We start from the raw sequence: 27,047 nt of genomic DNA, 5'->3' as shown, positions 1-27,047 counted from the left end.
GGGAGTTTTGTCAGCTAGGGAATCCTGCTATACATACTGCTGATAGTTATGCAATGGCTGATGCACTAGTCCCAGGTGACTGCCTCTATGCACAAGAGGGAGAGATCTCAACCCCCCCCCCACCCCGCCGCTTGTTCATAGAAAATATCATTGTCATGTGATCTTACATTATTTGGACATGTCTGGATCAGAAAAATGGGGGGAGGGAGGTGCTGCAGGCATAACGAACCGCAAGGCATTCTAGTGAATTGATATGTATTCCGGACTCGCATAGGGTCCAGATGCCTTGTGCCATATGATCACCCATATGAACACCCCAACCCAAGAGAGGTGTCAGTAACCTCTTGCTTGCTTCAGGAGTTGGGCAGAACTGTCATCTTTCTGTGTACCCATCAGAGAAGGGCAACAAAACAGCGAGACGTCAGGCTCATAGGTATAAAGATTAAGTCTGGGAAACAGCACATATGTGCATGAAGCCATGTGGCTAAGGAAAAGGCAAGTTCTGATTGACAACCAGGGTCCTATACTGACCTGATATATGAGAACGCTCATGGCCTGAAATCTCTTTAGAGGTAGATACACTCTTGCTATAGTTGAGCCCACTATCAACACCTATAAAATTTAGGAATCTTGTGGGAAGCAATGTGGACTTTTCATGAATGATGCAGACATCCATGGAAGGCAGAAGGCTGAGCAGGGCACTGGTTGCCCACTGGACTTCCCTGTAGGAACTGCCTATCAGAAGCCAGTTGCTGAGGTAAAGGAAGACTAAATCCCTGTCTTCTCATCCAAGCTGCCGCTACTGAAAAAACCTTCGTAAAGACCCTGGGTGCTACAGCTAGGCCAAAGGAAAGGACTCTGAAATGGTAATGCTCATAATCAAAGAGGAACCTAAGGAAACTGCTGTGGGCTGGGTGGATATCTGTTAAAATATGCATCTTTCATACTGAGAGCCATAAATCATGTGTCTTCCTCTAACGAGGGAATTACTGATACCAAGGATATCATGTGGAATTTTACTTTTTGAATGAACCCATTCAGCTGTCTCAGATCAAGAACTGGCTTCCATCTCCCATTCTTCTTGGGAATCAAGAAGTAAGAGGAATAGAAACCTTTCACTTGATGTTGAGGTAGAACCTTCTCCATGGCTTCCCTTAGGAGATCTTGCTGTAGAATCTCCTCATGAAAGTGGTCCCTGAAAAGCAACTGGGAAAGGGAGGATTTGTGGAGAGGAGGTACCAGAAACTCATTCAGATAACTGCCATGAATAATCTCCAATACCCATTTGTCTGTAGTTAGGACCCTCCAGTTTTTGGCAAATAGGGTAAGGTGGGCTCCCAATGTCAGAGGAGGGGAATAAAGGGACATCAATAAAGGATACAGGTCTCAACAGTCCCATAAAAAGAAACTCTTCATCTGAGAGTTACAGTATGAGGTGGGGGTGGATGTTGCAGAGGTTAGGTTCCTAGGTCTATAAGCCCTCTGTCTCTTGCATGGTGACTCCTGAGGATGGTGGTGGTAAAACTGCTAAGGAGGGCCCTTTACCCCATCTATGGTGTTTTCTCTTAGGAAGAGAAGTATAAATACCCAGCGAGCTAAGCACTGTACTTGAGACTTTGAGGGAGCGCAGAGACTCACCTGCCTTCTTGTGGAATAGGTTAATAGTATCAAAGGGCAGATCTTGGATGGTACTCCCACCTCGCTAGGAAAACCTGAGGATTGTGACGACTAGTCTCTCCTTATAACAATGACTATAGCCATCCTCTTTGCCACGTGCCCTATCTACCACATCTACCACAGCTGGGAAGGAAGTTTTGACCACCAATCTGCCCTCGTCCACTAAGGCCTCAAAGTGGGCTCTATCCTCCTCTGGGAGCTTGTCCTTACATTAAAAAAAAATAGATAACTAGTAACATCATATTTGGTCAAGAGGGCCTGATAATATGAGATTCTGAACTGGAGGGAGGTGGAAGAAAAAGACCTTTCTCCTGAAAAGGTCAAGTTGCTTCTGTCCCTTATCGGAGGGAGTAGCCTTTGGGTGTTGTTGCTTGGACCTCTCTGTAGCTGCCTGCACCACCAAAGAGTTAGACAGCGGGAACAGAGTGTGGATGGAACAAAATAGTGTGTTTCAGCCCTCTTAGGGGTGGGAGCACAAGAATAAACATGCCAAGCCATCCTTGCTGGATCTGTGATGGCCTTGTTGATGGGGAGGGCCACTCAACTGGGACTGGAAGGCTGCAGAATGTCTAGTAAACTGTGCTGAGGCTCCTGGACTTCCTCAAGCTGAAGCTGTAGCTCTGCAGCCACCCTGTGCATGAGCTCTTGATATTGTTTAAAGTCATCTGGTGGAGATGGAGAAGACGGGGTAACCACCTCATCCAGTGAAGATGATGAGATCACTCAGGGATCCAACTCACCTTCCCCTTCTGAATATTTCAACAGGTCCAGTTGAAAGTGCCTGGGCAATGTGAAATAGGACTCCTACACTGATCCTGGGTGTCTAGGGTTGGGTTTCCATGGTCCTCAATATTGCCAGTAGGATGGATTAATTGGTGGAGGAGGATCCCATGGCACAGGGTACCAACCATCTTTTGACCAACTGTATTTGGTTGGAGGCTGGAACTCTGATCTTCTGGGGGTCCTGTCTCATGCCACTCATCTGAAAGAAAACTGGATCCTTTATCTCCAGTGGAACTGACAGCACCGACAGTTGTGCCCCAAGGTTGGCAGGTGGGATGGGAGAACAACTCTGACACGCTAGGATAGCCTCAGCCATCCCGGAATAGAGACCGACTAAATAGGAGGGATGAATACTGATGAGAGGACCCAATATGTTCTCTGAGATGTTCTAGGAGATTTCAACTCAGACCATGTGGTGGCATGAAGGAACTGGAGAGAACTTTTGTGCCTTTGGTTTGCTTCGGAGCACATGTGGGCCAACAGACAACAGACTGCTTACAAAAAATTCCGGACACAGGCACATGGCATGCATACCTACCCCACGTGGTATTCCCACAAGGACCATCACTTGAAGAACCAAGAATTGCAAAAGTTAAGCTGCTATAAAAATGTTCACTTGACCATATTACAGACATTCACTTCTATTCCCATTTGTTCTATTAAATGGAGAATTTGCTTTACAGTACCATAAATTTCTCTTCTCAGAAAAGTCATTCATACATATGAATGCAAACGTCCCCTTTCATAAATAGAGGTAGATCAGAGTCATCAGAAACTGACATGCTTTAAGCCAAATAATGATCAGCAAATCTCATCAACTTTAAAATTAACTTCAATTCATAACTACGTAAGAAAAATTATATACAATTAGTGTATATTTTAGTACCAACTGCCCAAGTCCAAGATCACCCTAGAAAAAGGGCAGGGCAAGATATTTCAAAGAGGAGAACTTTATAATTCTGTAGCGTAAGCTCTTCAGGACAGGGACCATTTTCATGTTGTGCTTTATACACTGTTCAGCATATTAATGGTGGTTGGGAAATGTGCTCCCACACCTTTGTTTTCTCATTCCAGGGTATGTCTGGTAGTTTAGTAGTACATCTGGGATATAATCAAGCCATGACCTGTTCTGGTGAACAGGTTTGTACTAGACGTACAACTAGACATATAAAGTTTTTTTTTGTTTTTGTTTTTTTAGGTTAAGCATTATTGCCTTAAAACAGCAAAAAAGTTTCCAAAAAATATTGCGGGAGAACAAAAAGTACAAAACACAATCCTTTGTGAAAGTATGGAGGGAAGAACAAAACGAGTGCTTCACATACTTCCTCTATTGAAGCATGTGCTTTTTCAGCATGAAGAATGAAGTGCACCCAGAATTATGTACCATAATACTTATGGCTGGGTAAGTTTTCCGTGATACAGCTAGATCTACGTCTTGCATTATACCATGAAAAAGACTATTTTTTCCTCTTTACATTGTGGTTGGTTGGCCAGAAACAATAAATGGGACATCTGGTGGTATTTGTTCTTCATAGGCACAATTTTATCACCATCAACAACAAGGGTAGACTAGATTCTCTCTTTCAGGTCAACTGAGTTGGTACTAGGAAGGGGAGGATAACACCCTGACTTTGACTGAAATATTCATGGGAGCTTTAGGATATAGAATCATAGGACTGGAAGGGACCACGAGAGGTCATCTAGTCCAGTCTCCTGCACTCATGGCAGGACTAAGTATTATCTAGTCATTAATCTTTTTGGAAAACGACAGTACAATTTTCAGCAAATAAGACAGTAAGCTCTAAAATCTTCTGAGCTGACATTATGGTCATCAGGAATTAACCTAGATTGTCAAAAACTAGAGTGAAACTAATCTCATTGGACTAAATGGGAGCTGGGGCGTGAGGTCTCTGCAAACTAAAATTCAGACTTGAGGCTGAGTACTGGTAAATACAGTGTAGTCTGATTTTTATCTTTTTGGACCTAAATTCTATAACCAAATTAGTTACCAAAGGGGGCACATGGTGTCAGGTTATGTTTGTTTGTTTTTGCTTTTTGTTTTGCTTTTTTAAACAATATTGCCCACCACTTGATTTCAGGGAGCTCCATCCAGAGAACATGCCCAACACTTTGGCTAGCAGAAAGGCAGTGTAGGCACGGTCTACATCAGCTCTATTCCCTCTTGTGACTGACCTATTGGGGGAATCCCTAGCTAAGGTTTGGCCAGTTTCTAGTTACACTAGCCACCAGAGCAGCACAAAGAAACAAGAGAACTCAGTCCTCAGCATTCTAGCTTAGGTTGTGAAGTTTACCTTTGGTTCACCTTTGAAAGGTTACTCACTGCAGTTTTGTTTTACTGACTCTGCTAGCGATTTTAGCTGCTCCTGCTCTTCCTTTTGATAAGCAGTAGCAGAAGGAAATTTACAAGAATATTGGTTTCCCTCTGATGCTGCTAGGCAGCCACGGCAGTGGAGCAGTTTCCTTGAATCTCTACGTAGTCTGTCAGTCCTCTGACTCAGATGCCCAACACGTTTTTCAATATCTGCAGGAGAACATCAGTCCCAAGGACTCTGACTAAAAATACTGAGGGTATATCTTTAATGGCTTGCTCCTTTTGAATTAAGTTCCTGATTTTGCTAAACTTCTCTTTGGGACAGAATCTTTTTCCCCAGGCCAGTGTCTTTCAGGATTCCCAGATGAAAGAAACTGAAGGTGCATGACTGCTCTTTTTCTAGTATATTACCAAATCATGGTTTGCTAGAACACTAACTGTATGTAGTTAACCCTTCTGACTTTCTGAAGCATGTAAATATGTTCAGTTTGTGACAGTTGTAGACAGGAAGTTTATTTTAATTTCTGTAATATGCACCTAATGTCACAATCTGTAAGTCTATACAACCTATACACTTTTAAAACAGTCCCTGTCCTTCCTGACAGAGGGACTGGAATACCAATAGAGCAGCTGAACTCTAAGAAACAGAAAGACAAAATTTTTACTTACAAATAAAACAGAGCTATAAATTACATTTGGTGCAGTAATTTGGTTGCTAAGAAAATTGTGGAGTCCCATGTGCATTAAGAGGTTACATGGGTTTGAAGCCATTTCAGCCAATTAAATCAAGTTGCATTTTTCAATTAAGCTATTTTGTATTTCACTTAAGCTATTTTGTATGAGGTTTTATTTTGCTGTAGATGGTGGTGGGTTTGGTTCAAGGCATCTCAGTTTTATATTAGAAATTTAAGTACTCTACTGAGTGAAATAAATGTACTAGCCCATCATGCTGTTTTCCAGAGCTACTGCACTAAAGATGTTCCAGTGTGTTTAAGGAAAACTACATATTACTTTGACAAGAGGAGAATACTTAATACCTCTCCTTCCATGCCCACTAAAAATGCTACTATATTGTTCATAGAAAAGGATAATTCTGAAAGCTTATATTTGTGAATTAGACTAAATTAGTATAAAACAGTGGGAAGAAATAGTATGCCCACAAAATATAGAGAACCTTAACTCCTGACATTTATGTTAATGAATGAGGTAAGGGGCAACCAATAAGTGGCAGTCACCCATTAATTAGCTCATCTCTCAATACTGAAGGTGCCAGAGGAGATTAGCCATAGTATAGTTTACAACAATATATTCCTCACTATCCTATAGAATTAAATATGCCTTAAGGCTATAGTTATAGAATGTTAAAAATGCTTAGAATGTGCAGAAATAAGTTTCTTTAATACACTATTAAACTTCATTTGCAAGTTGCGTTAATGAAATACTAAAAAAGTACGTATTATAAGTGTTAATAGAAGAAGAGGCCATAAATTACTAAAAATATCAAACATACCTATTTAAAAAAATGTGGATAACTTTTCCTAGCCAAGTTTCAAGTGCTGCTACCCATCTTAACATAAGCACTCTATCTGGGTCACATATGCACAGTTAATTTAAAATCAAATACTGTAAATAAGATTATTCACCTGTCTTACTAACAAAAGCTTAGAGTATTAGAACTCAAAGAATTTTTAAAATCCAATTTACTTTTCTATCTCAGTACGGAGAATGAAAATCAACATAATTGCTTCACTTTCAATCCAGTTCTCAGTCTACAAAACCTGAGTTGCAAATTGTTTAAAAAAACCCACCTTTCTATTGAGATTTTTAAAAAAAGAAAGGAGATTTGTTTTTTCCTATACAAAGTGTTAGTTTTGAGCTATAGGTAAGCGAGCCACATCCCTTTTACTGAAAATATGGTAACAAGAACAAAGTTTAAACTCGCCTCTTCAAGCTTGGACTTTGGGGTCTGCGAGGAGAAATACAAGCTGAGAAACCAATTACCTGCATCAGTTTCCTTGAGAGTTCATTAGTGAGAAATTCTTCTTCCTTTTCATAGTTTACTGCAAGTGTCTCTTTCTCCTTCTGCAAAGCTTGAATCTTCTTAAATAGAGTATTACTGATGAACTCCTCTTCCTGTTCTGCCCTTGCTTGCTGTGAAAAAAAGACATTGCAAAAAATTGGAAGTTTTCATATTGAAAGCTACAACTATTTCTCTTTGCTCTTAGAGTACTGTTAAAAAAAAGGGGAGGGTAATCCTTTTCATCTGTCACCCAGACCTCAAAAGTACTGTATACAGTTTAGTAAACCCCATTACCTTCATTGAAACTCTGCCCGCATAGTGCCATATGTTCCTTTCTTTGTTTCCTTTGTACCAAGTTTGGAAGCCATGTTATTTTGAATCCAAGCATTTTTTAACTTGGATCACATTAAGAAATGTCCAGCCTACAACTGGTAACAATTAAACTTAAAAAAACACACACACTCTTGGTTGGGGGTGACTATCACCCCAACCTTTCCGCTTTTCTCTTTCACTTTTTCAACCTTTACTACAGACAAACAAGGTGGGTTTTTTAAAAAGTAATCAAATCATCCAGCAGCACCTTCTCCATAGAGTTCCAGAGGACAGAGGTTGGCTGCCACCTATTCCTCCATTCGAGGAGCTCTCTCTTTTCAGGAGAGCATCCTTAAATCTATCAGAAGGAAAATGAAGCAGCATTCACACTCAGTCTCTCCTTGGAGGTTAGGTATTGTTCCACTGGAGATCAGCCCCTCAAACCCTCCATCTCCTGGATCCTTCCTGCAGAGTTTAGATCCTCCTAACTCTTCTTTCGTATCTTAGAAGTTCTGCAGAAACATTACTAACCTGCTTGATGCATACTTTTGAAGCCCACATAGGCCACACAGACTATAACATGCATGCAAACTAAAGCTCATAGCTAAATAATGCAACAGCCAAGCTCACACCTCCAAAAATAGATCACACCTAACTAAAACCAACAGAATAAAACAAATTTAGAATTATAGGCCAACGGGGTTTTTTTTTGTTTTTTTAGGCAATGAGTCAACACAGTGTTAAAAAGTTATCAAAAAGTTTAAAATCTTATTTTTTTAACTCTAATATCCTTGTCCATTTTGCCCCAAACTTATAAACATACAAAAATCTACCCTGGACTAACATGCAGCATGTAAAGATTTAGGCAGATCAGTTTCAGTTTGGCAGGGGTGAAAAGAGACTGTTAAAAATCCAAGAACCAGAACTATAACAAGGTGTTAGTCTAAAACTTAACTGCACCTCTGTAACAAAAATCCTTCAGGCAAAACCTAACAGTACACAACATATATTTTAAGATCAGTAAACGTGCCACAGAAAGCTTCTCAGAACACTTAATACAATAATATGTCATTCCGACCTATTTGAAGGAAAGCCATATTCCCCAAAGCAACTATTTTATTAGGAAACAGCTGCTATAGTTACAATCTACAGTGAAAGTTGTTCAGAGAATCCTCAAACTTCTTTCAAATGCACAGGACTCTCACCATATAAAACATAACACCTTGGCAAAGCAGTCTGGTACAACTGAAATACTCATGTTTCATCTGCAGTGTCACAGATGTGCTATATTCAAACAAGGTCCGGAGCCCCTATCATTAGTAATGACGTAAGGATGTGTCCGAGTGTCACATCAGGAAATTACAAACCCAGTGTATAAAGGTCAGCAAGCTCTTGGACAAATGCTACATTAAGTTGTTAGCTTTCATCCAGAAGATGTCTAACATCAGAGACCTAACTGATATTTCAATAAAATAATAATACTAATGACTGTCAAAAGAATCTTTAAAAGGGAATTTAAATAGGGCAGCTATTCACAGCCTCAAATCTATAAGCGGGACACAATGAAGTTCAGGATAGAGAACAAATACATACGTTAAAGTCAAACGGTGAGTCTCTATCATCTTTGAGTGCTTCACAGCACAAACAAGTTCTTAAACCCATTCCCTCCGCTCCCAGTGACACACCATTACTGTTGGTGTTTGCTTTTCAATGCCGAAAAGACATTAAAAAGACCATCCTATATTGTCTGCCTTTAAAAGGTCTAAAAATCAAACAAAACCTAGTACTTTGTTCTGAATAAGAGACCAGATAATTAAGTGACTGACACACTTATGTAAAAGTACTAACAGTAAAAGTTTAACTGATATAATAGTTAAAATTAACACAAGGGAATAAAGATCTATGTTACTTGAGAATCTGAGTTTAACACATGCCAACTATGAAAACAGGTAAATATGATAGTGTTACTAGAACATGCTATGAAAGGATGCCAGCCCCCCCGCCATACTTTCTAACCCCATGCATTCTTTCTTATAGGAAGCCTCCCTTTTGTCTGTAGACCTGGCACAAAGTAATACCTGATTTACTTAGTTGTTTTAAAGTATTCATTTATCTGATGTTGATTTCCATTAATTGCTTTAATGTTGTCTAAAATACTGGATGAAATCCTGAATGCTATTGTATTTTCACCACCAGCACTCAAACTTAAACACTCATTCCATAATCAAATGTATCTTGTAGACTGCAGTAACGAGCCTTAATACTTTGTCCACTGGGCCTCAGGTTTAAGCCCAGTCTTTTTGCAGCAAATGAGCAAATGGCAAATGAAATTTAATGTGGATAAATGTAAAGTAATGCACATTGGAAAAAATAACCCCAACTATACATACAATATGATGGGGGGCTAATTTAGCTACAACTAATCAGGAAAGAGATCTTGGAGTCATCATGGATACTTCTCTGAAGACGCAGTGTGCAGCGGTAGTCAAAAAAGCAAACAAGATGTTAGGAATCATTAAAAAGGGATAGAGAATAAGTCGGAGAATATCTTATTGCCCTTTTATAAATCCATGGTACACCCACATCTTGAATACTGTGTACACATGTGGTCTCCTCACCTCAAAAAAGACATACTGGCATTAGAAAAGGTTCAGAAAAGGGCAACTAAAATGATTAGGGGTATGGAGTGGATCCCATATGAGGAGAGATTAAAGAGGCTAGGACTTTTCAGCATGGAAAAGAGGAGACTAAGGGGGGGGATATGACAGAGGTATATAAAATTATGAGTGGTGAGAAGAAAGTGAATAAGGAAAAGTTATTTACTTGTTCCCATAAGAACTAGGGGCCACCAAATGAAATTAATGGGCAGCAGGTTTAAAACAAATAAAAGTAAATTGTTCACACAGCCCACAGCCGGGAGGGGGGGAATAGCTCAGTGGTTTGAGCATTGGCCTGCTAAACCCAGGGTTGTGAGTTCAATCCTTGAGGGGGTCACTTAGGGATCTGGGGCAAAAATCAGTACTTGGTCCTGCTACTGAAAGCAGGGGGCTGGACTCAATGACCTTTCAAGGTCCCTTCCAGTTCTAGGAGATTGGTGGATCTCCAATTTTTTTTAACCTGTGGAACTCCTTGCCTGAGGAGGTTGCGAAGGCTAGGACTATAACAAGGTTTAAAAGAGAACTAGACAAATTCATGGAGGTTAAGTCCATTAATGGTTATTAGCCACGATGGGTAAGGAATGGTGTCCCTAGCCTCTGTTTGTCAGAGGATGGAGATGGATGGCAGGGGAGAGATCACTTGATCATTACCTGTTAGGTTCACTCCCTCTGGGGCACCTGGCATTGGCCACTGTTGGTAGACAGGATACTGGGCTGGATGGACCTTTGATCTGACCCAGTATGGCCAGTTTTATGTTCTTACTATCCCATAATCCCCATGAGCCAATGTTTCTCAGCCATTCTATCCCCTAAGTACCCACTCGATTCCTAGGAACTGGAAACAACATCCTTCCTTCCCACGCTTACTGCTAGACTGGAAACACAGTTAAGCAGTTTCTGTATTACACAAAGCCCTACTCCCAGCACGCTGCCAGCTGGCCACAGGAACAGTCATTCTCCCTCTAGATTAATTTTGTATCGGTGTAGGTTTTTTGATCCAGGTTATCTGGTAGGATAGAAACACCTTAAAATTCTTTAAGCTGTCATTTAAAAAGTGGGTATGGAGACTAATGACGCACCAACAGCTCTCTCTGGCTGACGAAACTAGTAATTGGCCAAAATTACCATTGCTGCCTCTCTCCTGATCTTTTGTAGCATTCTGGTGTGTAGAGGAAAAGCGAGGGAAGGCATATGAGTCCCTTTGTACATCTTTGCAACAAGACGTCTGTTGCCTTAGCTCTGTGATTCCTCCAGCAAGAGAATAAGACTGAAACCTTGTAATTCAGTTAGGAGGCAAACAGATGATGTCTGAGAGACTAAATTTCTTTACCAGGAGATGAAACACCTCTGGGTGTAGGTCCCATTCTGAATTATCTAATTTTTGCCTAATTTTGAGCCAATCAGCCATACCATTTAGTTTTCCATCATTTTTTTTTAATGGATCTGTTGAGATATTTGATGCTGAGATGTACTTTGTAGCCTTCTGTCCCTTCACTTCCCACCCCACCAAGCATCTGAACAATACAGAATAAGGCCTTGTTTCCTCTGAAGAGGGACAGCTTCAATTGCTCTCATCTGCAGGAGATCTAGGATGACGGTGTGCCTGCCCTGATTCCTCCTCTTCATCAAGAAGGAGCCCTTAGGCTATGAGATTTATTTTAAAAAAATAGGCTGAGAAAGTCTATACTTGCAATACTGTCCCACCCAATCTGGCACAGTTTGTGGAAACATGTGGGAGATGCTTATGGTGTCAGATGACAGTTTTCATTTGTTTATTTATTCTTGTTGGCCTGATGCTCCCAATAGTTTTTCTGCCCAAAGGCGGAAGCTAAAATTATGCCTGCCTAGACTTGGCTGTCTGTGTAGGGCCTATAGTGGAATGTCTCTCTTTCAGATAAAAGTTTTCCCCAATTAGAAACATGTCCTTTACCACCAGGGAAAAAGGCACACTTATTTTTGGTAGTGACACCACCATAAATTCTGATTGGTGCACACCAAGGAACCTTGGAGGCTAGGGGACGTGTAGTACGCAAAGAAAGAAATTGTGGGCCAAGAAGCCACACACTGCCTGCCAGTTCTTCCACATCTGGCCTGTGTCCCAGTCCCTCTTATTACTCCACAGCCATCTAGGGGAAGGTGGTAGAAGTGGGAGTGAGGCATGGCAACATGTAACAGAAGCTGGGAACAATAACCAGGACATTAGGACCTGGAGACTCACAGTGACAGGTGGGAATGACAGCCCAATAGTTAAGACATGGCAACCTGCAACGGCATCTGAGAATGACAGCCCGGTATTTTCCCAGTCTTTTAGGTGTGGCACAAAAATCTCTCTCCTTCTAGTACACACTCACAGGGTGCATGAGAAGGGATATATAGCTATAGCTTGTTTAAGGGATCTGGAATCTTCATAGCTCTAGTCCACAACATGCAGTATACATCTCCTGAATATTTATTCTCTGAGGTTTGTTTTTGTTTGCTTGTTGTTGTCCTCCCTCCCCCGAACAAGAAATGTCTTTGGGGGATTCTGTGTATGAATGCCTACGGCATGATCTTTTCTACACTGATTTGCCATGCTGCACTCTGTGAGGGTGAGCAGGGAAAGTACTGATGGATTATTCACCGTGCTGCACTTCATGAAGGTGGGCAGGGAAAAGCTGCTCCTAACTTGACACCAAAGAGTACCACTGCCAGATGTTCGACACCAGATGAATTAGCATTTTAATTTTGGCTTTTAATTCAGACATGATTTTAGCAGCTGACATTTATACTTTATGCTATTTGAAAGCAGGGTGTCGATCTTCAGACTGTCTATGCTTACAGTATTAGTCTCTAACTCCAATAGGTCTCAAGATCAGCGCTGGTATCAGGTTTGGGAAAGTCTTATGTGACGTAACATGCCAAAACTGAAGTTCCGAAGGAATTGCAATAGATGAAGGAAAAGACACGGCAATGTGAAATGGTATTAAAAAATTGGCAATGGACCCAAACAAAGCTGACTGTAATAAAAAGGTTGACCAATAAACATAAATAAAATGACAAATTTAGATTATGTATGTAATCAGGAATATTTAAAAAAAGAGTTTACATTGCACTTTGCATTTGTTTGCATAGACCATGAGCTCTCTGGGGCCGGCCCTGTTTCCATCATTTGTATGTACACAATACCTAGCATAGTGGTGCCCTGATCCCCATGAAGAAATAAAAGCTAGAACGATGAAAGTTATGAATGCTTTAAGAGTTCAAGAAGTATCAATATGAGCAACTGGCTTCATATGAAGTGATGATTTTGTTTGTTTTAAGTCAAGATTACTAGCCCACATCAGACCACAAAATTTCACATGGTGTGATAAATCAGCTTGAGTTAAACAAAAAAAACTCAAGTTCAGAGAAATTCTGTTTTCCCTAAGACAAACATGCTAGCTTTAAAAGGTGGTATGACAGACTGTCTGCCACTGGAGACCTTTCCAAGGGTATAGCACTGATAAATTCTGAGTAGCTCAGAACTAAAGTGAATCTACCTTCTTAGGATTTCTATGAATACCTACAGGTTAGATCCTTCCTAGACAATTACTGAAGGAGAAATTCCATCTATTACTACTCTATAATTCATAGATAGAAGGAGTATACCCCAAATTCCACACCCCGAGAGCTTAAAATTGTTCATAAGGATCGTCAATAGTAGAAAACATTTAAATGCTTCTCTGAAGACTCTAATCTGCAACACTTACTTCTGGGGAAATTCTGCGTCACTACACATGCAAAGAATTCATGGTCCCCGCAGATTTCTTTGCTTCCTTGCAGAAAAATCACTTCTGACAGCGAAGCCACAAGACCGGTCATGGCCCCCTCCACAGCAGTGCAGGCAGATCGGTTTGGGTACCCAGAGCAGCCGGTAGAGACACAAATCACTGTTGAGGGAGGCAGGAAGAGGGAAGCTGGGCAGTCATGCATGCGAGAGAGACACTGTCCCTCTCGCTTGCTATTGTGGCACGGAGTGGAGGGGAAAGGCTTTGTGGTGCCTCTGACGAGGTAGGTATGGGGCAGGCTCTGTCCCCTCAGGCAGAGTAGAATGTAGCAGCCTGCCTGCTTAGTGAATTGTTCCCATTGTTCTTAGCGAATTCCCCAGGAGTATAAAACACATGTAAAAATGTTAAGGCTCCTTCACATTGCCAGAGTTGTGTAAAGGACTTTGATTATTCTTCAAATTTCAGACAACAATCCTGGTGACCAATAAGTCACTATATTCACTCACAGTTCATAACACAAAAATCCTTGACTAGAAATACAGCCATTCGACTCAATCCATCAGAACGCCTATCTGGCTATTGCAGTTAGATTCAGAAAGACAATTTGTCAACAGAATCCTTCTCCCTTCAGTAATAATCAAACACCTAAACTGGCTATTTCCCCACCCTGTCACCTTTCTCGTTTTGCAGTTTGACATTGCTCAGGCTGACTATGAAGCAATAAAACTCATATCCAATGAGCATTTGCAGACTCCAGTAACAAATTTACTGTAAAGCAGGTTCTTCACCACACGAGTGAATGAACATCAGCTGCGGAAAAAAAATTCAAGAAGCCCACATTCTGAAGTTTATTGTGGGGCTCTTCCCTATCCAATAGGCCTATTATTAGTTATGTCAGCCACTTTTTTAATGACAGCTCAAAGAATTTCAAGGTGTTTCTATCCTACCAGATAACCTGGATCAGAAAACCTGTACCTATACAAAATTAATCTAGAGCAGGGGTCGGCACCCTTTCAGAAGTGGTGTGCCCAGTCTTCATTTATTCACTCTAATTTAAGGTTTTGCGTGCCAGTAATACATTTTAACATTTTTAGAAGGTCTCTTTCTATAAGTCTATAACATGTAACTAAACTATTGTTGTATGTAAAGTAAATACGGTTTTTTAAATGTTTAAGAAGCTTCTTTTAAAATTAAATTAAAATGCAGAGCCCCCCCAACCAGTGGCCAGGACCCAGGCAGTGTGAGTGCCACTGAAAAATCAGCTCATGTGCTGCCTTCGGCACGCGTGCCATAGGTTGCCTACCCCAATCTAGAGGGAGAATGTCTATATGGTTTCCTGTACAGTTGCAGGTAAGAACAAGATGACTGCTGCTCATTTGCATGAGTTTTCAATTTACTCTCAACTTCACAGTTTTCATATGCAAAACTACTGAAGGTATTTGTTTTAAAGCCTGGTCTACACTACAGTTAGGTCAACATAAGGCAGCTTACTTCGACCTAACAATGTCAGTGTCTACACTACAATGGTGCTCCCACCGATGTAAGTCGCCCACTACATCGACTTAATTCCACCTCTGCAAAAGGTGTAGCACTTAGGTCTATGTTGTTAGGGTGACTCAGTGTCTGTTTAGACACTGCATTGCTTACATCCCCTGTTGGCTGACAGTCTGCCAGGGGGCTGACAGCCTGGTGGTCCACTGCCGCTTCCCAGTAAGAGATTGCAGGATTAGGGAGAGAGCCCAAGCCTGGCTGTCACCTGGGCTCAGGCTCTCCTCCCACCCTGCTAATCTATCACCAGGAGGCAGCAACAGGGCTCCATGCTGTCCTTCCCCATAAACCCTCACCCGGAGGCGGCAGAAGGGCTCTGGGCTTCAAGCCTGTCAGCACTCCAGGCTCTCAGCCCCAGCAGCGAGGTTCTCAGCAGTAGCCCCTATTCCTCTCGCCCCAGGGATCACAGCCAGAGCATAGGCCAGGGTTCAATTTCACCTCAGGGAGCCTACCAGCATTGAAATTGACAGCTGCTATAATTTCACATTTGGTCTCCAGGCTCCAACCGTCATCCCCAGAGCCAGGAAGTTCCAGCCGTTGGGGGATGGGGATGGTGTGAATCCAGTTGTGAGCCCCATGCAGGCTTACAGCCAGAGCTGGAAAGGAAATGTGAAATAATAGCAGCTGTGAAACTGACAAGAATGTCAATTTCACTGCTGGTAGGCTCCCTGCTGTGAAACTGAGCCCAGCGCCTGGCTCACAGTTGGGGCAGTTAGCCCTGGGTGGGCTCCAGCTGTGAGCCATGCACAGATGTCAGTGCCCCAATTGTCAGTGGCCCACAATGCCCCCTTTCAGTCAGCACAAACGCTCTTGGTGAGGATGCACACCACCAACAGGAGGGTAGTGTGGCCACCACCAGCCAATTTAATTACTGAGGTGGCTGTAGGTCCACTTAACTTAAGTCAACTAATTTTGTAGTGTAGACAAGCCCTTAGTAAATAAACTTTCAGAGCAAGTTTATCTTTTGGCTGAACGAGTCGGCATTTTAGAGAAAACATACAATATTTTAGAACCTGTAAACTCAGAAGGATGCAGCAAGCTTTCTCTAAATGCAAAGCTCACTTGCTGTTAGGTATTGCACATCTTTGTACGTTTCATATATGACAATAGAATAAAAAGCCTTGATATTTTAAGCAGATCTACTCTAAATTGCATGGTAAACACGCACTTACATTTACTATACCTTGTACAAGAAGTTAATTACCGTATAGACTCGTTCATAAGCCAAATTATTTTAGAAAAAAAGGGAAGCATCGGAGAAGGGGTTCGGTTTATGAACGGGTACAGAGAGGGAAAGGTGGGACACAGCCCCTCCCCCCCCCAAGAGAAGGTGCAAGGAGAGGCAGCACAACCAGCAGAGCCAGAAGGGAAGAGGCGGGGCCAGAGTCTCTTCGCTTCTGGCCATGCTGCTCTCCCCCACAGCCTCCGAATCAGCTGCAGCTCTGGGGCTGGCAGGCTGCGGCCGCGCTGTCCGGCCTGCCGGAGCAGCTCCAGCCAGGCCAGAGACATCATCCACTGGCCCACTCCAGCTAAGGTGGGAAGGGATGGGATGGGGAGAGGGTGAGGATCCGGGGCTAGGGGTGGGGTCATGTGGGGGGTGGTCACAGGGGTTACTGCCCTGACCCCCAGCTTCTCCCCCCCTTCAAAAAAAAAATTTCCCCACCAGTTACCCCGGCCCGTTAGGGTAAGGAACTGGCGGGCCGTGACACTTTGTTTACTTAGGGTTCACCTCCGTGCCTGAGACGCTCGAGGTAAACAAACCGTCTCAGCCCATCAGTGGCTTTTCCTGATGGCCCAGGTGCCAAAGTTTGCCGATCCCTGAATTATAGGGTCGGCTTCTGAATGGGTCATACGAATTTTCCATTTTTACTTATTCATCTTGCAGAGGTCAGCTTATAAATGAACCGGCTTATAATTGAGTATATATGGTACTTAAACATGAATGGTTCCCAAGTATCACCAAGAGAGTCCTCAACACTGAACTAGGCTAGGATGCATTTCCCTGTCAGTTATAAAGACAGAACTGTTGGACTAGAGGGATCCAGAGGGTACACAACAAGGTAACACATTAACTGATTTCTACTGTTCAGACAAGCAGAAGAAAATTTTAAGTACCGGTAATTCTCCATTATCCAGAAAGGTAGGATGTGGGAATAAAGAGATTCCATTGCAGTTCTGAGGTGGGCAGTTAGAATGAGAAAACTAAAAAGAGGCACAAAAAAGAGGCAACAGCCAAATGATAAAAAGTTACTGGGAAGCAAGTTAAAAGGAACAAGAGAACAAATACAAGGACATGAGTGAGAATAGGAAAGAAAAATAAGAGTTAGAACCATGAGGGGAAAAAAGCAAAATCAGAAAGAAGAGTCAGACTGAAAAGATAAATAAGTGATCTACCGCTGGTTATATACCATTACATTTAGAACTTGCATTCTAACTTGACTTTTTTGTAAGTGTTTTTAAAAACATTTATCTAATGATAAATTCCTCTGTTCAGATTAATAATTAGCCAGTTCTGATTAAATGGCACACAGGTTGGGGAGCAATACTACAGGTAATGAGGTATTTATGCAATAGCATTGGTATTTGATGTTGTAGTCAAAACTACTTCAACAGCGGTCAGTATCCAGGACATTCAATCCTACTTTCAGATATTTCTGAAATCTACATTTGAGAAAGTACTTATTAAATGTCCCACGGAAAATTGTTTAAATTTTTTTAGTGTTTTGAAACTCTAAACAACTATTCAGTGCTAACAGAACTAATTTTGTTTTTTTGGTGACAAAGATTTTTATTCCACTTTAGATTTGTAAAAAAAAGTTATAAACTTAAGATTGCCAAGATTTTGTTCTTGCCTGTATACCTTACAAGTAGTGACACTGAAATGAATCAATAAAAAAAAAATCAGCATTTACTTCGTTCACTAAAAGTTTTAATCTAAAATTATATCAACACAATTTTTCAAGTCAGTTTTACAAATCCTCAATCTATTTTAAATAAATTTTCTTTAAAAAAATCAAGTAATGAAAAAAATCCCTGCAGCCTCACTGTGTATATTGTTATCACAAAGAAAGAATTTTACATTATAGAGCTAGAGATTTTAAAAATAGTCAAATGCAATATTTAGACAAAAAAAAATAGTAACCAAAAATAAGCCCAAAGCCTATTGTCTATAAGTTTTCATTTAGAACTTCAAACACTGAGGTTTACGGACAATATAGTATGTGACCATGCAATTAAAAACTGTACTGCAATTAATATGTACAATGGAGCCAAAATAAGGTTGTACAGGAAAACTGTCCTTACTTCTGAGTGCTTGACTTTGTACCTTTACGTCCTTTTTTGTGTAATTTTCTAGGATTTTAAAAAAAGCAAATTGAGAAAACTAATTCAATTGTGTAGAACCATACAGACTTTCAGATGGTTCTTCATCAGGGTTAGAATCTCTAATCTATAGCACAAAACCCTGCAACTTGAGCAAATACAACAACTGATCGCTGTAGAAGGCTGTCATCCTCTATACTGGCCAACTTCTAGAGCAGGCGTGGGCAAATTACAGCCCGCGGGCCCACATCCAGCCCTCCAGCCAGTTTAATCTGGCCCTCGAGCTCCTGCTGGGCAGTGTGATCTGGGGCTTGCCCTGCTCCCGTGCTCCAGCGGGGGCGGAGGCCGCTCCACACATGCGTGCGGAGGCTGCCAGAAGCAGCAGCATGTTCCCCCTCCAGCTCCTACACTTAAGGGAAGCCAGGGGCCTGGGACAGGGCAATGCACAGAACTGCCTGGCCACACCTCCGCATAGGAACTGGAGGGGGGACGTGCTGCTGTTTCCAGGAGCTATTTCAGGTAAGCTCTGCTCGGAGCCTGCACTCCTGACCCCTTCCCATGCCCCAGCCCTCATCCCTCCCCAGCACCCCAACCCCCTGCCCCAGCACGGAGCCCCCTCCCACACCCTGAACTCCTTGGTCCCAACCTGGACACCCTCCTACACCCAAATCCCTCATCCCCAGCCCTACCCCAGAGCCTGCACCTCCAGCCAGAGTCCTTCCCCCACCCCAACCCCCTGCCCCAGCCCGGAGCCCCATACTGCACCCTGAACGCCTCATTTCTGGCCCCACCCCAGAGCCTGCACCCCCAGCCAGAGCCCTTACCCCCTCCTGCACCCCAACCCCAATTTCATGAGCATTCATGGCCCACCATACAATTTCTATGCCCAGATGTGGCCCTCAGGCCAAAAAGTTTGCCCACCTCTGCCTCTAGAGGAAGATGAGGCACACATTTTGCCAATGGGTTTCAAAGCCATTTGACAATGTCCGTAGCTTTAAAAAATGTAAACCAGCCTTAGAAAATTCTACTTGACCAAAATGAGTATTTTAATTTTTAACAGATGAATAAAATATTTTTATCATGCATACCATGCTAAAGGGTAGATGAGTAGAATATGGTCCTGGGACAGTACATGTCTGACATTTTATAAGGTTAGTTTGAAATGTCTGATAAGGAATATCCACCATTCAAATAAGGGTTTAAATAATGATTTCTGCGATTGCCAAAAGTAATATACTTTCAATGCATCAGACATCAGATGGAAGATTTACTCACACTGCTGCAGAGTTCTTAAAAACATGCACCATGTGTCCTTTAAAGTAGTATCCATTTGGCTTATGGATTTCCTGGAAGTTTTATTTCCACAAAAGAGCATTAGAACTGTGTACATTATATTTGAGTACACAAAAACGTAACCTGTTGAATATAACAATACCTAGATATTTCTTACAACAGCCTTGGATGTCATTGTAAGAAATTAGTAGATACAGTTGTATATAACAAGAATTTATGAGTAACCTTTTGTGTGATTTTATATGGTTCAATGAAGCAGCTACCTTACTGGATAGTCAAAGTTTGTTTGATGTGGAAACTCAACTGGACAACAGCACATCTTTAAAAACTATCCATTGTTTAAAATACTGAATTAGAAGTTCTAACCATTTCTCTCTGTACTAATCCTTTGCCCATTATCAATTCAAGAGCGTAACAAAAAGGTTTTGCAACTCAGAGTAACACTGGTATTTTTCTGGGTTACTTGTGAAGTTTTAGAACAGCAGCTTTTGTTCTATGTGGGGGAGAGGCTCAGACTGGAAAGGGGGAGGACTGGGTAGACCTGGGGCATGGCTGGACAAGCCTGTCTGAAGCAGGGGCAGGATTCCCAGCTAGGGTTGGGTATTTCCCCCCAAAATAAAAATCCCCCTTTGACTGCTTCCACCCCATGCCTAATTTCTGCCATGGGTTGGATCTGGAGTGGTACTCAGACTCATACTCTTGGAGTCACTCATATAGAGAGAGTTTTCCAGATACTTAGCCCTTGTCTGCCCTAAGCAATTAGGTCAGTATAACTATATTGGTCGGGGTGTGAAAAAACACACACACAATCTAACCCCAGGTGTAGACAACACTATTCTCCCACCAACCTAGCTAAGGGAAGTGGACTACCTAAGCCATAGTGCCTTCACTGAAGTACCACTGTGCCACCGCAGCATTTTAAGAATAAACACAAGCCCTTAGACACAAACATGCACAACATGAATGCAAGATGACAACAGAGCAGCAGCAACTGCATTAGGGCAGTCAGCTTCTCACAACCCAAACATGGAGGTAACTGGGCTAACTTAAACATAGGATGTGTCTACACTTAAACCACTGCAGAGCAGCTCCACTGCTGTAGCACTTCAGTGTAGACACTACTTACATCAATGGGAGGGCTTCTCCCATTGGCATACGTAAACCACCTCTCCAAGAGGCAGTAGCTAGATCGATGGAAGGATTCTGTCAACCTAGCACCATCTACACTGGCAGTTAGGCTGGCATAGCTACATCTCACAGGGATGTGGATTTTTCATGCCCCTGAGAGAGACAGCTCTGCCAATGTAAGTTCATAGTGTAGACATGCCCATACAGAAGATACAAGGAAAGATTAAAGGTTATGTATAGGGAAATGTACATGTAGACCTCGCCTGATTTACTTCGCCCTTTGCTCTGCATGTTGTGTACCTATGAGTGAACGAATGAATCATGTTTACTTTAAAGACGCTGGTTTTGAGTCACTTTAACAACCCAGCTCCTCAGAACGAGGAGACATACAGGTGGCCAAACCAAGATAGGCCTGTTGCATTCACATGGTTGGGAAACTGGGTGAGCTGCAGCCCAGAGATCCAGTCAGAACAGCAGGGCTGTGTGGTTCGCCCAAAGTGGCAGACATGAAACCAGGTCTGTCAACTATGTGATATGCTTGAGAGAGACTAAAACAGTTCTAAGGCTCAATTTGCCCTGCAACCTTGACACCAAATATTAGAAACGACAGAAGAACAGAGTAATAGAAAAATTTAATCTAACCCAATCCCAACATTTTTGAATGATATGAAACTCCAAAACCTCTGCATTAAAGTCCCAGTGCATACAACATGTTTTCCCTAACCCAAACAAAAGAAATCCCCCTCTATTCAATGCAAAAGAGCTACTTGGATATAGCAATGCAAAGTACCATACTGATAATCCCAGCAAGATTGAAGATGTACAGGTTTAAATGCTTTTTGATTTGTAATCATTTGAATTAAATTCTATATACACAACAGAATTTTTTCAAAATTATATCTGATGAAGTTATTTTCACTGTAAGTCAAGATGCTAGGGAGGAAATAATAGCAAAATATTTTCTACCAGTCTATTTCTTATAAATATCTAGTATACTAACTGTCAATATTCTAACAGAAACACTGTTACAGTTCTTGAAGCCACCAGGCTTTTCTATTTTATTTCTATAATATAGTCAAACAGTAAAGTGTTATCACAACATCTTGAAAGTGTCTTCCACTGGAAACTTAATGCACTAAAGGCTAGTCAGCACTACTGAATTTAAACCGACAATGCATGCACCCTTTTCTGCCATCTGTGAAAGTTGGCCAACCATGCAGGTAACAATATTACTCTTACCACAACAACCTAAATGCCAAAAAGTTGACAGAGTTCACTATTAAGTATCCTTTTTCCTTTGGATACTTCTACCTAGGATTCAAGTTCTGTAGACACTTCTTAAACAGAGGCAATTGTAAAAAAAATGAACAAATGAAACCTCTGTTGCATATTTATCCATTTTTTCTGAATGATTTGATGGACTAGCCAGTTCTATCATGACTGATAATTTACTGCTCCTTAATGATACACTGATCCCTGACTCTCAAAAGTGGGTATTAATAAAATGGGCATTCTCCTAAAATGAACAGATTTTGCTGATTATTTGTGCTAAAGTTTTGCTTCAGCTTTTGCATTATCTTAGTAATTTCACACCTCAAGTTTCCCCAAATATATTTTTCACCAATTCACCCCACTCTGCAAATATATTCAAGACTTTGTCATGTCTCTAGACACACTACCATTTGAGCCACACTGCAGCCAGATTAAAAAAAATTCCAAAAAAAGACTGCCTACCGAGCCCTAATGATTGGAACTGGACTATCCTACAGCCAGCAGGAGCCAAACAGAACAAAACCATATTAAAATATTTGGGCTTATGGTTACATCTCAGACTTCTTTAATTTTGTATGTGTAACATTCATTTTGAAATGAAAATTCAATGAACAGCTTAAGCCTGACACATAGGGCTCCAAATACTATCCATTAAAAAAAAGAATAGCCGGTCTCTAAGTTTCCCACTTTAGGCTTCATTCTCCACTTGTCCACCTCCAGATACTGACGACTGGCTTCCTTCCTTTTTACCTCTCCCCCCACACACACACACACACTCTACTCACCACTCCTTAAACACCCCCTTTCAATTCTTACTACCTAGTTCTTCCTTCCCTCCCAAATCTTCATGCACTTAAGGTGTACTGCAAAGGTTTTTTTTTTGTTGTTGTTGTTAAACCCTAATGCTTTAAGAGACTCTAGAAGAGAAAAAAAAAGTATATTAACTGCATATTTTGCACTGTATTTATAGTAAACTGAAATATTAATTAACTTTGCTAACTTTAACTGTTAGGGCTGAAAGTTTATTTGCCAGGTAACTGTCTCTGACTATATATAAAGTTTCATCAAGAACTGTTTGAGCATGAGTTTGGAGGAAAATGAGTTGTTTTGCTGATGCCAACTGTTCTGTTGAGAAATTGCAGTATCTCTGTAGTGCCTTTTGCTTTACCCATGAAAATCCATCCAAATTTGCCTAACTTATGAGCCACTGAAAATTTGAACACACTCAGCAGAGGTTTGTTATAGAGGCCGGCAGCAAATTTCTCCAAACTTTGTGTCTACTGAGCACCTTCCATCCCAGTGCTGAGCAGGGAGTTTTCCTTCAACATCTCCTCCCAGCTGCTGGAAGCAACAGTGGCACTAGGCCCTAGAACTGAGAACAAGGAAACTCAATTGCCTCCATGCTCCTCCCCCTGTTGGCATCCAGACAACATAGAGGAAGCAGCCAAACTCAAATACAGAGGTATGAAGAGCAGAGAAACAACAGGGTAGGAAGGTAAAGAAACAGAGGGAAAGAAGAGTCGAACCACTAAAACACACGCCACTCCAGAACCTGAAACAGAATCCAGGATTCCGGAGTCCTAACACTCTGCTGTCAGCAAATACCTGTAAAACGCACTGGCAAAGAATGTGTCTCATCCCCTTCAAATGACAGGCCACTGAGTATAACTGCCTACTACTAGTTACTCCATTAGCTCATGCAGCAGAGGTCTGTGCTGTGGATCTGACTGTTCCAAACCCATTACTGAAATGTTTGGGCTTTTTCATTTTACCCTTTTTTAAACAAGATAGGAAGTGACATTTATACAAGCTATGTCAAAATAATGTTAAGGTTGCAATCTCAAGCACTCAAAAGTTAGGAAACGCCAGAATTAAAATTGCCTATAAGGTATCTTATCTAACAAATTTAATAAAATTATTATAGTAAAAAAAAAAGTGAAAAACACAGTCCTAATGCTGCAAACACTTAAGCAGGTACATAATTTTACTCACATGAATAGTCCCACTGAAGTCAATGAGACTACTAGTCATACTTAAAGTTAAGCAAGTGCATAAATAGTTGCAGAATCAGGAACTAAAATTATTTTTATCATCATTGTGGCATGCAGTCTGTGTCACTATAAAACAAAATTACTGCAGTGTTAATGAAAAGTTTAGGCTTTCAATACATTAACAAAGTTACTGTAAACGTTTTATACCCAGCCCAAAATTTTCTAAAACAGAAGTCCATATTAGGCACTTAAGAGCAGGAATTTCAAAAGCACTTAACTGACTTAGGAGCACAAGTCTCATTAACTTTACAAGGCAAACCCTGACTGGAAATGCTTTCACATGGCTACTTGCCCCCGCTTTCTTGCTTTATTGAAGTTCAAGCTATGGAAGGTGATGTTGACTGCAAATATAGCACAATTATTTGCTTATCACTTTTTTAGTTGGTGTTGGTCTCACAGTAAGGGTACGTCTTCATTACCCGCTGTATCGGCGGGTAGCAATCGATTTCTCGGGGATCGATATATCGCATCTCATCTAGACGCGATATATCGACCCCCGAATGCGGTCATGTCGACTCCGTAACTCCACCAACGCGAACGGCGGTAGCGGAGTCGACATGGGGAGCCGCGGACGTCGATCCCGTGCCGTGAGGACGGTAAGTAATTCGATATCAGATACTTCGACTTCAGCTACGTTATTCACGTAGCTGAAGTTGCCTATCTTATATCGATTTTCCCCCCATAGTGTAGACCTGCCCTAAGGAAGTTAATGAGGCCCTTGGCACGTTTTTTTAAGTTTAAAACCTCTAGTAGAAAAAAGTTATGTAAAATTGAGCCAATTAGAAAACTAAAAAAAAGTTACAATACAATCATTTAAAAAATGTAACACTATAAAATGTAAAAACACAATCTGATTTAATTTTTAAAAAAATTTAAATAAAAAAATTCATGATCTAAATTTAAAAAAAAAAAAGACAGATTTTTAAAGGAGTTATTTTTATCTACCCTGGTACCAGGCACCCAACTTACTGAATGAGGCAAGGATCTTGTGGGAAAAATGGTATGTATTGATGTAATAAAAGACTATCATAACGCATATGCACAAGGGAGCGAAATTAAGGTTAAGCAACTTACTTCTGAAATTTCTTAGTGATTGACTTTGTAACACTGTAACCGTAACATTCTCCTAATGTAAAGTTTTTTGTATGTAATCTGATAATACTTCACATCTGTATGATGCTTTGTTTTTAAAGCACAGCACAAACTTCAATCATCCGAACAACAGCCTTCAATGTGATTACACAAAAGTGAGGGCATAATTTCAAGATGAGGCAGTTGCACAAGTACAAGTTATTCTCTATTTGGTGTGCAATCACTGGTGTCAATAAGGAAGAAAATACTTAGTGCTCAAACTTAATTTGCAGGCCTGACAGTCAAAGAAATCTTTGTATTTACATATTTTACCAAATTTGATATGGAATCAGTAAACATGCAAACATGAAATCTTGATGCCTTTTTCCCCCAGACTGACTATTCCATGTAGAAACACATTTAAATACAGGCTTTTTGCACAAAATCTCCATTTTCAAATTCACCCCTCTGCCACCAAGAAGTTCACACACACACAAACAAACAAAAAAGGCGAGAGAGCGCGTGCCTTTGCTACGCTGCAGCAAACTTTTAAACAATTCCAAAAGCTGTTCCCATTCATGCTGAATTCAGTGATAATGGGGCACATATACAAAGACTCATAAAAGCAGCCTTATTAATGGGGGGAAATAAAGGTTTGCCAAAAAGAAAACAAAAGGAGAAAGTTGTCAACATTTAAAGATGAAACAGCACAGAGAACTAAGTAACTGCAATACAATTTTAAAGTGTCTGCAGTGCTAACACAGTGGAGTACAAAATCAGTGTGTGTTGCAAGGGTCCTTGATAAGAAACCACATGATGGGAAGACTCATCTTCATCTATATACTTGTGTGTTCATTTAAAACAATTTCATCTTGGTACTTTATCTATACACAAATGGGCATTCTCCTCCTCAGCTCATCTTTGCTCTGTGATGAAATCAAAGCTGATTTGTAACATCACTGTCATTTCTAAAATAGGAAATAAACATGCTACATAAATTTACAACTTCTCTACAAGACCAACAAAGAACTTGGGTTGACTTGTGAGGGAGTAAATACAAAAAGCTATGTAGTATTAGTAAAAGGTAGAGTAACTGACAAGCAAAGTAGAACTGTTTTCCCCTACACACCTCCCCAACTAAACATTTATTTACACTTGCCCTCTATCAGCTCTCATTTAAACCTTTTCAAAGGCAGAGAAAAGTAGTTTCCAACCATTTTTTATATTGGCGTAATTAGACAATATTTGGAATACAAATGTGTTTATATTAATGATGGTTTAAAGTCCTGACAAGTTATAAATAGAGCCCTACCAAATTCAAGGTCTATTTTGGCCAATTTCATGGTCACGGGATTTTAAAAATAGTAAATTTAATTATTTCTGATATTTAAATCTGAAATTTCACAGTGTTGTAACTGAAGGGGTCCTAACTCAAAAGGGAGTTGTAGGAGGGTTGCAAGGTTATTGTAGAGGGAGTCACAGTATTGCTACCATTACTTCTGTGCTGCCTTCAGAGCTGGCAGCCTTGGCCAGCAGTCGCCACTCTCTGGCTGCCTAGCTCTGAAGGCAGAAGCGCAGAAGAAAGGGTGGCATAGTACGGTATTGTCACCCTTACTTCTGCACTGCTGCTGGTGAGGTGCTGCCTTCAGAGCAGGGTGCCTTGCCAGCAGCTGCTGCTCTCCGGCCACCCAGCTCTTAAGGCAGTACAGAAGTAAGGGTGGCAATACCATGACCCCACGCCTACAATAACCAAGCAACACCACCTCCTACAGCCCCATTTTGAGTCAGGACCCCAGAGTGAGAAATGCTTGGTCTCCCCCATGAAAGCTGTGTAGT

General features: G+C 41.2%; 1 protein-coding gene across 2 annotated transcripts in view; it reads right to left on the bottom strand.

Moving 5' to 3' along the window:
* The window catches only part of CCDC6 (coiled-coil domain containing 6), a 71,134-nt gene that overhangs the window by 39,992 nt on the left and 4,095 nt on the right, over positions 1–27,047 (bottom strand). For both annotated transcript variants that reach the window (XM_039480797.1, XM_039480798.1), the window contains exon 2: positions 6,794–6,943. In XM_039480797.1, the coding sequence (XP_039336731.1) occupies positions 6,794–6,943 (150 nt within the window). The remainder of the gene's footprint in view (positions 1–6,793; positions 6,944–27,047) is intronic.

The sequence above is a fragment of the Mauremys reevesii genome, linkage group 7, assembly GCF_016161935.1.
Source record: "Mauremys reevesii isolate NIE-2019 linkage group 7, ASM1616193v1, whole genome shotgun sequence".
Taxonomy (NCBI): Eukaryota; Metazoa; Chordata; order Testudines; family Geoemydidae; genus Mauremys; species Mauremys reevesii.
This window is presented reverse-complemented; position numbering and strand designations above follow the sequence as displayed.